The sequence below is a fragment of the Bison bison genome, unplaced genomic scaffold, assembly GCF_000754665.1.
Source record: "Bison bison bison isolate TAMUID 2011002044 unplaced genomic scaffold, Bison_UMD1.0 scf7180017864482, whole genome shotgun sequence".
In the NCBI taxonomy this organism is placed as follows: Eukaryota; Metazoa; Chordata; class Mammalia; order Artiodactyla; family Bovidae; genus Bison; species Bison bison.
The window spans coordinates 3,852,183-3,867,610 of record NW_011495042.1 but is presented as its reverse complement, the minus strand read 5'-3'; the positions used below and the strand labels follow the sequence as shown (position 1 = coordinate 3,867,610).

Genomic DNA, 15,428 nt, shown 5'->3' with positions numbered 1-15,428 from the left:
GGACTGTCCTCGCAACCCCCCGCCCGCCCCCAAAACCCAAAGAAACCTCAGAGCAGGGATGCCTTCCGAGGATCCACAGGCATACTTGAGGGACTTCACAAAGCCAATGAAATCGTCTACAAAATTGTGTGTGGCTTCCATGTCTCACGGGAGCAGGGTTTATACTGCCTTCATCAGTCTGAATGAGGCCCAGAAGCACGTATCAATAGCTGGGGAAGGCAGAAGGCTAAAAGCAAACGAGATTAATTCCAAACTGAAAGGAACCCAGATTTTCAGTAACGTGAAAACTACACTTGAGCTAAGCAGCCCCTGGAACTTTCTAAGGAGAACACAGCCCTAAATTTTCTGGTCTGGATGTTAAAAGAAATACTGTGAGGAAGAAAAAAAAAAGTGTTTGGACAGGCAAGGCGGGTCTTTGACCTTAAGTGACAGGGAAAGCAGTAAGCACTGATTGGGTGGTCTCAGAAGACCACAGGTTAGACGTAACCAGCAAGGCTGAGTTCTCTGGAATCACAGGGGAGGTTTTGGCATCAACAGTCGTCAGGGACCACGACGGAAGGTTTCTGCGGCCTCTCAAAGCCAAGGCAGCCTGCACTTTCAACCAGGCCTTTCACTGTACCTGCTGGGCAACAGCGAGCCCAGGAGGGGAGCCACAAACTCGGGGAGACCTAGCGCAATCACAACGGTCTGTGTTTTCCTCTTGTTTCTGATGTCGACATCAGTCCCAGGAGCAGGCACAGGCCTTGCTACTTGGTCACAGGGAACTGGATACACGTCAGCCATTGCGATTTCCCTGGGAGACAGAAAATATTTTCCCCGCTCTATGGATGAGGAAATTGAAGCAAAGGGAGAACCGTCCAAGGCTTTTCAAGGAGGTGAAGAGCCAAGAGCTGTGAGGTTAGGGGCCTGCAGCTAAAACACTCCATACTGGCTCGGGCTGGATGTTTCGCCTCCTTTTGGGATCTGAGCAGTTCTGGGGGGTTGGGGAAACCCTAGCTGCTAAGGACGAGACGTGGGATACAGTTTTACACAACGCGGCCATACATATGGGATCCATCACACATTAAAACAGAAGACTCGGGGCCTCGCTGGGGAAATGAGGTAGAAAAAGGGAACCTGGGGGTTACTCATCATTTTCCAAATCAGAGATTTACGTCCCTTTTGGAAAGGAGAAGGAAAACCTGGCTGCAGCCCAGTTCTGAGTAGTAGTTGCCACTGAGAGGCTGCATGCAAGAATTCCTGGCCTGCGCTGTGGAGAGCTCTTCCGATTGGGCTCCTGCCAGTTCTTGTAAGTGGTTGAGATTTAAAATCCTGTATCAGATCAGAGAGGCCGAGAGTGTGCTTGATGCAGCAGCACAAATTCCTCTCTCTAAAGCTGATTTCAGGCTTATAACAGCAGTGCTCAGAGAGAAAAATTACCTGCACATATCTATAAAATATAGGCTTCCCTGGTGGCTTAGACCATTCAAGAATCTTCCGGCAATGCAGAAGACCTGGGTTCCATCCCTGGGTTGGGAAGATCCTCTGGAGAAGGGAATGACTACCCACTTCGATATTCTTGCCTGGGAAGTTTCATGGACAGAGGAGCCTGGTGGGCTACAGTTCACAGGGTTGCAAAGAGTTGCACACGATTGAGCAACTAACACTTTTACTTCACTCTAAAATATAGGTGATTTTTAAGTCCAGAAGGGCAGACACAAACATCTGACAATGATCTGCACGGCTAGGATATAGTGAATTTTTTCTTTATCCTTAAATATACTTGTTGATTTTTCTGCAATGAAAACGCATTGCTTGGGGACTACAGGAAAAAGCAAGGAAAGGAAATATAAAAGCTAGCAACACCAGGGCCAGCAGGGAGCCAGAGCCTATCTCACCCGACTGACTCATGTACCGAAGAAAGGGAAGCGGGCAGAGCGGGGAGCACCGTGAAAAGCCCCGCCTGTCTTCCTGGGCCCCTACCCCCATGCCAGGGCTGCAGCGGCTGGACTCCTCAGGCTAGGAAACCCCCTAAGCCCAGTGCTAGGTGAGAAAGAGCCTCAAGGGCCAGAGGAAATACAGCCAGATTGCACTCAGGAACCACCAAGATGGAAACAACTCACCAAGACAAGGGGAATGAGGGAATGAGGTGTGCCGCTCCCCAGAACGCCTTCAGAAACCTGCCATGTTCTCTTGCCCTGGCTGTCGCCCGTGTGATTCCCGGGGCCTGGAATATCTCCCCCATGTCCTCTCTCCCATGGATCTCTACACATTCCTCCTTATCCTTTAACGTCAGCTTAGAAGCTGCTCAGAGGCCTTCCCGGGTCTTCCCCATTTACAAAGCTAAATGGTACCAGGACACCCCCACTAGAGGATACCCTGCAACTTGCACGGCATGGCAAAACATGAAAACAAGAGGCTATGCCTTGACTCTGGAGCACATCACAGTGTTAGGGAGATTAGTATTGGTTTATAGGTCTCCCTCACTCTTGGCTCAGTCAGTAAAGAATCTGCCTGCAATGCAGGAGACCCGAGTTCGACCCCTGGGTCAGGAAGATCCCCCTGGAGAAAGAAATGGCAACCCACTCCAGTATTCTTGCTTGGAGAATCCCATGGACAGAGGAGCCTGGTGGGCTACAGTCCACGGAGTCACAAGAGTCGGATGCAACTTAGTGACTAAAGCGCTCTCTTGTTAGTGTTCTCTGAAGGCAGCGGCTGTTTTAATCATCTCTGCATCTCTGGCACACAGCAGGGACTCACATGTCCGCTGAGTAAACGAACGACTGCTGACAGACAGTGAGAGTCCCATTTCTCCTTCCAAACCCAGCCTTTGTCTTTTCGTCCCAACAGCGCATCAGCAGAACTTTTAGGAAAAAGGTTGCTCTGCGGTAGAGGTTTTTCTTAAAAGATTTTTAAATACTTGAGTTTAATGTTGACTTTTCATACTTCTTCAATTAACAAAGAAAAGAGAAGTGAGAGAAGAAAGGTAGGATTACATAATATCAAAAGAAAAATGACGGCCGGGCTCTGCCGAAGGCAACGAAAGCACAGCTGACCGTATGATGACGCCAGAGCTGGCGTTCAGTCTTCTTCCACCAGCCTCTGTCCGCAAGACGCACACACAGGTGCACATGAACAGCCAATAACAAGTCACTTTGGGAAGGTTACTCACAGCCCATCAACAGAAGGGCCCGGCGTACTGTAAACACCAGAATGAGTATAGTATTAGGGTTGCTAATGGCTAATTAAAATCTGAAGATCAGGTTTCTGGGCACATCTTGCTACATCTGGGCACTAGGCAGTCCCAGATGGTATGAGAGCGGAGTTTGGGGCCTGCTTCCTCATAACAGGCTGTCCCTGCAACACTGCCAAGGTGCGGAGTGACGGAATCGTGCAACCACAGCAAGAGTCCCCTGCCTGCAGTCTCCTCGGGCACGGCCCTGTTCCTGACTTGGAAGGTCCGAGAGAAGGTTCCAGTCAACTGCTGGGTCCCAGAAACAAGGCTGCAGTTCCATCAGCACCAGAGGGGACCTAGTTTTAATCCTTGGGAAAGAGAATGGTCACAATACTCAGCATATTGCTCCCCTCCCCCAAGACTGTCTCCGAAGGGGCACAAGGAAACTTTCCGGCGTAAGGGATACACTCTGTGCCTTGACGGAAATGTACGTTACATGGGTGTATGTGTTTGTCCAAAGTATAGAATTAAGTCTCTTGAGATTTCTGCATTTTTATGTATGCAAACTGTACCTAGAAAATAAAAACCATGCACAATGATCAAATTCCAGGCTGTAGGCTTACTATCTGCAATGGGAGGGACTAGCAATCTTGGAACTACTTTCTGTGTAGTTCAGTGAATCAGCCAGTGTAATGGGAGCCAGGCTTCTCACCGTGGGGGAAGGTAGTTACTAACACAGAAGGGGGGAAATTCTCACTACCAAAGGGGGGTAACTTCACCATGTGCCTCCTGACATGAGGACACACCATCTCTTCTCTGCCAAAAATTTATAACTTGAATCTAGTCATAAGGAAACAGCAGACAGATCCAAACAGAGGGAAATTCTACAAGATAACTGGCACAACGTCAAAGTGTTCAAGTTAAGGAAAGATGAAGAAAAGCTAAGGAACTTCTCCAGACCGAGGGAAGCCAGACAGACATGACACCTAAACGCCTGATCCTCCTGACTCGGATTCTGGTCTGGAGAAAATGCTTATGAAGGACATTACTGGTACAAATAACACCACCTGAAACGCAGAAACCTGTGCGTCAGGTCAGTATTATGCAAACATTTACCTGCCTGCATTTGATCAGTGCATTCTGCTTAGGTAAGACAGGAATCTTTTTCTGAGGAAACATACACTGATGTATTTAGCTATAAACAATCACAATGTCTCCAACTCATTCCCAGAGTTTCAAGAAAAAGAGGAGGGGGACTTCCCTGCTGGTCCAGTGGTTAAGAATCCACCTGCCGATGCAGGGGACACAGGTTCAATCCCTAGTCCGGGCACTAAGATCCCACATGTCACAGGTCAACTAACCCCATGAGCCACAACTGCTGAGCCCACGCACCCTGGAGCCCAAGCTCTGCAACCAGGAAACCACCACAATGAGCAGCCCCGCGTTGGAAGACTGGTCCCTGCTCACTACACCTAGAGAAAGCCGGAGCACAGCAACGAAGACCCAGCACGGTAAAAAACAAAACAGAAAGAAAGAAAAAGGAGAGGGAGGGAGGGAGAAGATCACATACACACAAATGCAGAAAAGTATAAACAACGGGGAGATCTGGGTAAAGCAGTTCCTTGTACTATTCCCACAGCTTGCCTGCAAGTTAAAAATCATATCAAAGCAGAAAGGTACCCCTCCAAATACCCTAACTTCCCCCAAATTATCTAGGTGAAAAATCTAAAAACAATAGATTAATTCAAAGTATGATGAGAAATCCGTTCAAGAATATTGGTTTCAAAATTATACTTTTCCCTCTGGTAGCAATTCCACAAAACTATTTGGCTCTGAAAACCTAAAAAAAAGAAAGAAAAGAAAGACACAAACCTTGAAATAGGGTTTTTTAAATTCCAGTGACAGATACTATCTATCATTTTAGAAAGTTTTACAAGGCAATGCACAGAAATCAGAATGAAAGCGACTCCTCACTGCCCCCCTCCCTTCAGATCCTCCAGTATTTTTCCTGGAAGATGGAATAATTCACCTGGCTGCACGCCAAGCTGAAATCAACTAGGATAAGGAACAATGTGAGTGTAGATGATCTAGCTTCCCTGACACCTAAGTAGGGAACTGTACTCTTCCCCAGCTCAGGCCTTATAAAAAGCCTATGTTTTATTTGCATAAATAAGGTAAGGAAGGCATTATTACTCAGCACAGCTTATTCTACCTCTCCAATCTGTCTGTTTTTATGGTTAAATCAAGACACAAGAATGGCCTTGTGTGTGTGTGTGTGCGCGTGCTCAGTCGTGTCTGACTCTTTGCAACCCCATGGACTGCAGCCCTGGACCAGGCTCCTCGGTCCATGGAATTTTCCAGGCAAGAACGCTGGAGCAGGTTGCCATTCTTCCCAATCCAGGGATCAAACCCACATGTCATGTGTTGGCAGGCAGATTCTTTACCACTGCGCCACCTGGGAAGCCCATTCTATTTAGTACTTTGCTTTTTAAAATCATAATAGTACTTCATGGAAGTAATATCAAGACACAAGTATGGCCTTAGTCCTATGGGGGGCGGGGAGTGGGGGGAAGCAAAAATACTGAAAAGTACCAAAGGAAAAAATTACTTCATGGATGTCAAAGGAGAAATTTTTAAAAGTCATTTTTAGCCCCAAAGAATGTTTGAAACAAAAACAACTATGATATGACTCAGTATAAAAAAAATATCATGCTAATATGCATTAAGAAAAATTCATACACACAGAGGTGAAAATGTAACTGCATCTGTCATTTCAAAGTATTAATGCTGGGTCTGCAGATAATAGAGAATGACATTCTCCTAAACAAATGAGTAAGGTAGCCAAGTAAGTAAATGCTAGGCTTCTACTGTAAGGAAATACAGGCACCCATGAAGCCACCTTTTCAGCACAAAAGAAATGTGATACCCGGACCACATGAAAAGTGGTCGCTCTGGCAACAGCACAGCTGTTAAACCCAAGTCAGCTTTATTAAGTCGTCCAGCGTGTTTACGTAAAGCAGGACCCTCAGAATGACCACTAAGAGGAAATACTCTGCTAACAAAAAAATACTATCTACACTTAATTCAAGGCTCAGAATAAGCGTGAAGGAAAAATGCAAAGCTATGCGCTTTCAAAGAATATGAGGGACGGCAACTAGCGGATATGCTCGTGATCCTTTTATAAACAGTATCTCTGGGGCTAATTTAATTAGAAATAGAACAAGGAGAAAAAAAAATGAGTGTTTGCATTTCGCTTAGAGAACCTAATTATCTTCACCTCATTTGACTAACTAGACCTAGATAAAGCCACAGAGAAGTCTCTGACACTTGTGTCAAACAATTTCAATATGAAAATTAATACTGCCAAGTTATTTTGAGACTAATTAGCTCAGACACTCAAAGGAAAAAAAAAAAGGTACTGTGCTGAAGAGCACATAATCCTAAAACCTGCATTTCTGAAGACGAAAGTGCACGCAGACATCCCTGAGGCCTGGGCTCAGGCACAGAGGTATCAGACGCCCTCAAGAACCCACGGAAAGTATGAGCTCGTGGATAACCACCTACAAATGGTAACGTTTAACTCTCAACATGGACACTTGGGATGCAGCGTGATAAAACCAGAGCTTAGTCTACTTTTGAAGAAGAAAGAAAGAAAAAATTACTCGAAGTTTTTGAGCATCTAAAAATAATCAAATTTATCAACACTGTTGGTCAAATCTGAGTTAACTTTTTAGAGAAACCGGTCAAGATGGTGCTTCTCCTAAGATGAAACCTAAGACAAATTTTCAAAGCCAGCTTGCCATCTCAGAGCGCAGAGACTTTACCCAGAATTCAGTCCTGTGCAGACTGACGTAGGCTACACAGCAAAGAAGCCCCGAACTGTAACCGAGAGGCTGGGGTCTGGGGTTAATGGCCCCAGTGCCTAACACGTGGACATGGACGTCTTACCAAGAATCTGGAGTTTTAAAAGCCAGGTCAAATCACTGGGCGTTAGAAGGCTTAGAGAGCTTTCCAGAAGGAAGTCAGCTAGAACACACAGTGTATGTGTAAAAACAACTCAGACTACCTCCAGGCCTATTAAAGAAAAATGAGATGCCATCACTGTAGGTTTGAGATATATCGGCCGGTTCCCGTTACAATGGGGGACACACGAGCTCTGGTTTTAGAGCCTCTGGAAAGATCAAAGCTGAATGGGCCCTTTTATTGGCTCCCCGTCCAGTCCCCTAATCTCTGTTTACTTTTTCTTTGTCATTATGTGGAACTCCAAAAGACACACCATCAGGACCGCCTGGTCTCCCTCATCCTCTGAGCAACACTTAAAAAACTGCTCTGTGATGGTCTGTGCGAGTAAGGAGCCCTCGGGGGAGGAACAAAGACGAGAAAAGTTCAAATTCGAGCCCAAATCAGCCTGCTTGCTGCAAGGACTCACACAGAGCTGAAATGATCTAATTCAGTCTCTCTCACTATACTACAAACCAAACTTTCTCAGGCTGGTTTCCCTGGGAGAATGAACACAGATAAATGAAACCATAACCGCTTCTAGTTTGGTTTTTTTTTTTTTTCAGACCCTAGCCCTCCCCAACGAAAAGCCCTCAGCTGGTTTCGGGGCCTCTGGCTAGGAAGGCTGACCGGGCTCATACTAAAAAACAAGTCCTGACAATGCAGAACGACTTACTTTGGAAGAACAAGCCGTGCATTTGTCAAAGGCCAGGCTGACAGGAAGGACGTTATCAAACCGTGACAGAAATCCTCGTATCTAGAAACAAACAAACAAAAATTCACGTCAAGCCCCAAACGACACACCTGTGAAGGACATGTGTAGTTTCTGGCAAGAAGTGGGGAACAATTAATCTGTGCTCTTCACACAGGTTATGAACAGATTACTAATGAAAATGGAGTTCAATGTACTTTCGTATTTGTGCTAAATAAGTCAGTTGTGAAGAACTGTATCAGGTCCTTTATCCCATTAAGAACTGGCACACAAGCTTTGCACATATCTGAGACCTAAACACAAACTGACTCCCAAACATAAAAAGCTGAAAAATCTATTGTTTTAATAAATGTCTTCAAACATATAATCAGCCAGCTAGTTTATTACGGCAGTTCTCACGTATGTTACAGTGAATATAGGATAAATGTGCACTTTTAGGATATGGCATTGGATAGGGCCTCACAAGGTAAGAAGGTCTGTGAACAACAGAAGGTAGAAATGGTCCTAAATGTTTATTGAGTTACTTGCCTGACTTGGAACCCACAGAGATAAAATGCAAACATTACCAAAAGTATGGGAAAACAGCGCCACCCTGAGCATAAAATTCTGAACTACATCTGATTTCCACTTACAGGGTATCAGCCTGGGACAGAGGATGAGATGGTTGGATGGCATCACTGACTCAATGGACATGAGTTTGAGCAAGCTCCAGGAGTTGGTGACAGACAGGGAAGCCTGGCATGCTGCCGTCCTTGGGGTCACAAAGAGTCGGACACAACTAAGCGACTGAACTAAGCCTGGGAAATCCCATGGACAGAGGAGCCTGAGGGCTACACAGTCCATGGGGTCACACAGAGTCAGACACAACTTAGTGATAGATTTCTACTTTCAGCTATAATCACTAGATGGCAAAGAGAGGGGAAGTGACAGATCTCAGGTTCCAAAACCACTGTGGATGGTGACTGCAGCCATGAAATTAAAAGATGCTTTCTCCTTGGAAAGAAAAGCAATATAAACCTAGACAGTGTATTGAAAAGCAGAGACATCACTTTGCTGACAAAGGTCTACTGTAAAGTCACAGCTATGGTTTTTCCAGAAGTCATGTACAGATGTGAGAGCTGGACCAGAAAGAAAGCTGAGCACTGTAGAATTGATGCTTTCGAATTTAGGTGCTGGAGAGCAAACCAGTTTGATCAGGTCAAACGAGCTGCAAGGAGATCAAACCAGTCAATCCTAAAGGAAATCAACCCTGACTCTTCATTGGAAGTACTGATGCTGAAGCATCCAATACCCGATGCGAAGTGCCAACTCATTGGAAAAGACCCTGAAGCTGGGAAAGATTGAAAGCAAAAGGAGAAAGGGGCGGCAGAGGATAAGATGGTTAGATAGCATCACTGGCTCAGTGGACTTGAATTTGGGCAAACTCCGGGAGACAGTGGAAGACAGAGGAGCTAGGCTGCAGCCCATGGGGTCGAAAAGAGTGGGACGTGACTTAGTGACTATACAACAATAAGATACAGTCAGGTTTCACAAACTATGATTCAGGTAATTTATTCAGATATTATACCTCCAGAACTACACTTATACCAAAAGAGTTTAAACTTTATCATTTGTTATCGCTGTTCAGTTGCTCAGTCACGTCAGTCTCTTTGCAACACCAGGCTTCCCTGTCCTTTATATTTATCATATTATTAAAAATACATCTGGTGAAATCTCTAAAGACTCCAGAGGACTCAACATTTATAAGAAGCCAAACAACACGAATCTTGTTCCCAGTTAAATTTATTTGATCTTGACGACTGTCCCGTTGATTCAACTCTGGCTGAGGAGGGTGAAGAATGTTGGCTCAGGCAAGCAGAGAGTGACTGCGCTAAGATTCAGAAGTGGGTCCCCAACTCCAAACCTGCCTGGGCTCCCCCCTTCCCTCCCTCTCAGGACAGCACAGCTTTCATCTTCCATATGAGGGCTCACCACACATTTAACAGCCTCACTTGAACACAGCACAACCACCAACCCCTCCACCATTCCACCCCTAGTTCTTGCTGCCTTTAGCCACCCTACCAATTCTCTGCTATCCGCACCCCCCCCCAAAAAAAAACCCAACAAAACCTGGCCAACTTTTTATGGAGACAGACCTCCTTCACAGCGTGGATTAACTCCACTGCAACCACCAGTCTAGCTGCATTTGCACTTATCAAGGGAAAATCTCACCTTAAAGGAAATGCCCACAGCAATCTTTTAAATGTCGTCATATATACGTGATGAGATTTCAGTGTAAAGCAAGACCGAAAGAGTGGTTGGTAGAAATGATAAATTAGACAGCTGGGGTAAGTAGTTGGCCTCGCGGTGAACCTTTGAAAATGGGACAGTCGTGAGTTTCCTGTGTCTTGGGAAGGTGGTGACCATTTCCTAGGCCAGTACTTGAGGCCCAAGCAGGGCCCTGAGTCTGCTCTCTGCTTCACCAAAACCGGAGATGGCAAACCAGCAGCAAAGACTTTACTGCAGACCGCAAACGGACATGTTGACGTCCTCGTGAGATCTTGAAGTGACAGGACTGAAAAAATTCTCAGAGCGAGTCTCCTCATATCTCAGTGGCTTTCACATTAAATTTACCTAGAAAAACATTCATCATATGTAGCCTATTTTCCATGAAAATATTCACTGCCATGGCCTACATGTCAATGGTTCCATATAAGCTTCATGAAAAGGTTTCCCGTCTTTTCTTTCATATAGCTAAGATCAGACCTCATGCTGTGCAAAGGAATAGTGGCAATCTGCAAGACGACTGGAGGTGTGGAGATAAAGGCCATGGGAAGGGAGAGAGTAGAACCAATTAGGAGCAGAAAGGGAGAAAAAAGGAAAGGAAGGAAGGAGAGAGAAAATGTCAACAAAAAGCATAGATGGCCAGCGACAGAAAGGAGCTGCCGTGAACGGAGCGCCTGCACAGGGGTCCCCACACCATTGTTTAGCACCCAGACAGCTCTCTACCAGGAAGCTGTGACTCACTTTCCCAGGAAACGAAGTAGAATAACATCTGTGTGTGAGGCCTTGCAAATTGCCTATGCTGGTATCAGAAAGCTCAGAACTCCAAGCTAATTGCAGTTTTAGGAAATGTAAGAGACGAAAGCCTCTTCTCACACCGGCTGTGATAGACTCCTAACAGGGCCCTCGACAGGAGCGTGAGCTCCCAACACTCTGGGGTGGCCTGAGTCTCCTAAGACTCAGCTCTGAGGTGTGCCACTTTCTCTCCACTTCCTGTGCGTGCTCAGTTGCTCAGTTGTGTCCCACTCTTCTGTGACCCCATGGACTGTAGCCCGCCAGGCTCCTCTGTCCATGGGATTTCCCAGGCAAGAATACTGAAGTGGGTTGCCATTTCCTTCTTCAAGGGATTTTCCAAACCCAGGGTTCAAACCCACTTCTCTTCCATTTCCTACATTGGCAGGTGGATTCCTTACCACTGGCGCCACCTGGGAAGCCCCATCAGCTTCCTGTGAAGTCGCTCAGTCATGTCCAACTCTTTGCAACCCCACGGACTGTAGCCTACCAAGCTCCTCCGTCCATAGGATTTTCTAGGCAAGAGTACTGGAGTGGGTTGCCATTTCCTTCTCCAGGGAATCTTCCCGACCCAGGGATTGAACCCCGGTCTTCCATGTTGCAGGCAGATACTTTACCATCTAAGCCACCAGGGAAGCCCCATCAGGCATAGGGTGACAAAGTACAGCAGAGAATTCCTCATGCTGGCACTTAAGGGCCCCCTATCCGGGCCCATCCTGCCTTTCTGATTATGCCTTGCATTCAATCTTTTCACAGCCTTCATATATACAGCTACTAAGCTCAAAGCCAACTCCCCCCAGACAATCTGCCATTGCTGGCCTTTGTTGTTCAGTCTATTTTCTATTTCTAAAAAACAGAAATCTACTTTCTATTTCTACTGATTTGGCTAATTTGCCTATTGACTATAAATGGAATCATACATGATTGGCTTCACTTGGCATATTGTGTCGTGTGTCTGTACGTCATTCCCATTGCTAAATATTATTCAGTTACATGGATACACCATATTTTGTCTGTCCATTCATAAGCTGAAGAACATTTCTGCTGGGTATAAACGAGTGGAATCAATGAATCACAAGGTAACTAAAATACACATTTAACAGTTTGAGGACCCAAGTGACTGCACATATTTCTTTTCTGCAACAGGGTTATTTTTCCACCTCGTGTCTTTTGAGAATAGCCATTATTCTAATGAATGTGAAGTGGTATCTCACTGTGCTTTTGATTTGTATCTCTCTAATAACTAGTAGTATTGAGCATTTTTTTCATGTGCTTCTTGACCATTCATACTATCTTTCTTTGGAGAAATATCGATTCAAACTCTTAGCCAAATTTTATTAGAGTTTCTTTGATGTGGACCATTTTTAAAGTCTTTGCTGAATTTGCTACAACATTAATTCTGCTTTATGTTTTGGGTTTTTTCACTGCAAGAAACTGTGAGGTCTTAGCTCCCTGACCAGGGATCAACCCTCACCACCCCCTCCACACACACACTTTGGAAGGCGAAGTCTTAACCATTGGACCTCCAGGGAACTCCTGTTGGCAAAAAAAAATCTAAATACTCCTTTTTTTGGCTGCGTTGGGTCTTAGTCGCTGCCTGTGCGATCTTCACTGCGCTGGGGCGTGGGACCTTCAGTTGTGGCACATGCACTCTCTAGTTACGGAGCACGGGCTCAGTAATTGACGCACACGGTTTCAGTTGCTCTGCCATATGGGGGACCCTAGTTCCCCAATCCTGGACAGAAGCCGAGACTCCTGTATTGCAAGGCAGATTCTTAACCACTCAACTGCTGGAAAGTCCTGGCCACATTTTAAATTGGGTTATTTTTCTTTTTATTGTTGACCTGTTTAGAGTTCTTTATATAGGCTGGATTTAAGTTTCTTACAGATATATAATTCTGCAAATATTTTCTCCCATTCTGTGGAGAAAATAACAGGTTTATTCTGATAAAATCATATATAATGAATCACTTCTCAATGTCATGAAGACTGACTGTGTTTTCTTCTAGTTTGATAGTTTCAGCCCTTACATTTAGGTCTATGATCCACTGTGAGGTGACTCTGAGGTGATTTTTGCATGTGGTGTGGGGTAAGGGTCCAAGTTCATGCTTCGCACGTGGAAATCCAGTTGTTCCAATACTTTGTTGGACTCTTCTTCCCCACAATGAACTCTAGAAATGACCATAAGGTAAAAGGATTCATTTCTGAGCGCTCATTTCCATTTTGTTGATCTATATATCTATCCTTGTGAAAGTGCTACACTTTTTAAAAATGTGGACCGTTTAAAATGTATTGATTGAATTGTTACAATAATGTTTCTGTTTTATACTTTGATTTTTTTGGCGGGGGGCCACGAGGCCATGTGGAAACCCTGACCAGGGATCGAACCCACACTCCCTGCTTTGGAAAGCAAAGTCTTAACCACTGGACCATCAGGGAAGTCCCTATACTGTCTTGACTACAGTAGCTTTGTAGTAAGTTTTGAAACCAGCAAGTGTGAGTCTTTCAGCTTTGTTCATCTTCAAGGTGACTTTCACTATTCTGGGTCCTATGCCTTGCCATATGAATTTTAGAATCAGCTTGTGTAGTATACTTACTTAAAATTTTATTCTTTACCTCACTTGCTTTTACAGGGCAAGATAGAGGTCAAACTATTTGCATTTGTCCATAGCACAGTGATGTGCACATAACAGATACTGATTACTAATTATGAAATGAAAGAATGAGGAAACACACACATCCAAAAGCCAATCGAGTTATTCATGTCTGAAATATCCAGAGAAAACTACCGCCCTGGTAGCTCAGCTGGTAAAGAATCCACCTGCAATGCAGGAGACCCAGTTTAATTCCTGGGTTGGGAAGATCCGCTGGAGAAGGAATAGGCTACCCGCTCTAGTATTATTGGGCTTCCCTGGTGGTTCAGATGGTAAACAATCTGCCTGCAATGCAGGACACCTGGCTTCGATCCCTGGGTGGGAAGATCCCCTGGAAAAGGGATCGGCTACTCACTCCAGTATTCTGGCCTGCAGAATTCCATGGAAAAAGGATGCTGGTGAGCTACAGTCCATGGGGTCACAAAGAGTTGGACACATCTGAGCGACTTTTCACTTTCATCCAAAATGAACCAAAAAAAAAACACCCCATCTTCCCATCATTCACATTTTCCAAGTAATTTGAAACCCATCTCCATCAACAATGTTTTAAATTCACAGTATTACCAATGCACTGAGCTCACACAGTATGCTCTGTATTCCCTAATGTCTTACAAGAAATGCTTAGAATTTAAGAAGTAGAGGTTGCCGCTTAAAATTTTAGCACCTTCCACAGATAGGCACTGAAATCTCAGGGCAATCTAAAATCCAGGCACCTGATGCAAACCTGAATAAACATAGTGCACCTGTTGAGAGAGGCCAGGCTCCAATCACAGCCAAACAAATAACAAGGGGACGTCCCGATGGTCCAGCTGTTAAGAATCTGCCTGCCAGCGCAGGGGGCAGGGGTTTAACGAGCCCTGGCCAGGGAACTAAGATCCCACATGCCAAGGGCAGGGCAACTAAGTCTATGCATTGCAACGAAGAGCCCGGGCAGCTAAATAAATAAAAGAAAAAAAAAAAAAGGCATAAGAAGTTTGCTCTATACACTCACCATCACCTGTAAGACGTCAGAAGACCTAGGGAATCCATCAGCAAGCCTCTAGTTCTTTTCGCGTTTTCTGTGCACAACCCCATCACATCCAGCTACTTAAGCCACGTCTAAACTAATGCCTAAATGACAAGGCTTGACAAAGTGATCTGTCCATCCACACAAGGCCTCCTGACACTGCTCAAGACACAGACTTCCATTTCGGGGACTGCACACTGCTTACCCTAAACTCTTAACTGATTACTAATATCTGCTGTCAATCTTTCCTTACAGGGGAATGTGTTAAACAGCTATTTTTTAAAAATCCGATTCAATCCATAATAAAAACAAGCATATGACAGAAAACAAAAGCACAAACAAAAAATTACCGGTACTCCCACAGCATACTTAAGCCCATTTCCCTATTTTTTTTAAATATAGTATTTACATACTTAACTTCATTTTAAACAGCCTCCCCTGAATAATACTGGCTTCTCATTATTCCCCTTCCCCAGACAGCGGGAAAACTGCCAATCTCACACACACACCCCCCCCTCCACCCGCCTCCACCCAGCTTTGTGGTTGGTAAGAGGTGCCCTTTACTTTGCCTGGAGGCAAAGGCAAACTGTGCCTGCATCCCTGCATGTTTTATTTTTTTTAATTTACACTGATGACATTTTTCCCCCTTTAATACTGAAAAGAACAAAGGAAATATTAAAATGGTCCGGATGAAAATCAGACCAGTGGGTATATTACCCTGGCAAAGGCACAAAGTCAACTCTGGGGGGACGGAAGTGCTCCAGGTCTCGTCTGTGGCAGTGGTGGCCACACAGAGCACACACCCGTCAAGACTCATTAAGCCGCATATTTAGATGAGTGCATTTGACT

General features: G+C 45.0%; 1 protein-coding gene across 4 annotated transcripts in view; it reads right to left on the bottom strand.

Moving 5' to 3' along the window:
• ATG7 (autophagy related 7) overlaps positions 1-15,428 on the bottom strand; it is a 196,450-nt gene that overhangs the window by 83,232 nt on the left and 97,790 nt on the right. For all 4 annotated transcript variants that reach the window (XM_010862434.1, XM_010862435.1, XM_010862436.1 and 1 more), the window contains exon 17: positions 7,830-7,910. In XM_010862434.1, coding sequence (XP_010860736.1) covers positions 7,830-7,910 — 81 coding nt within the window. The remainder of the gene's footprint in view (positions 1-7,829; positions 7,911-15,428) is intronic.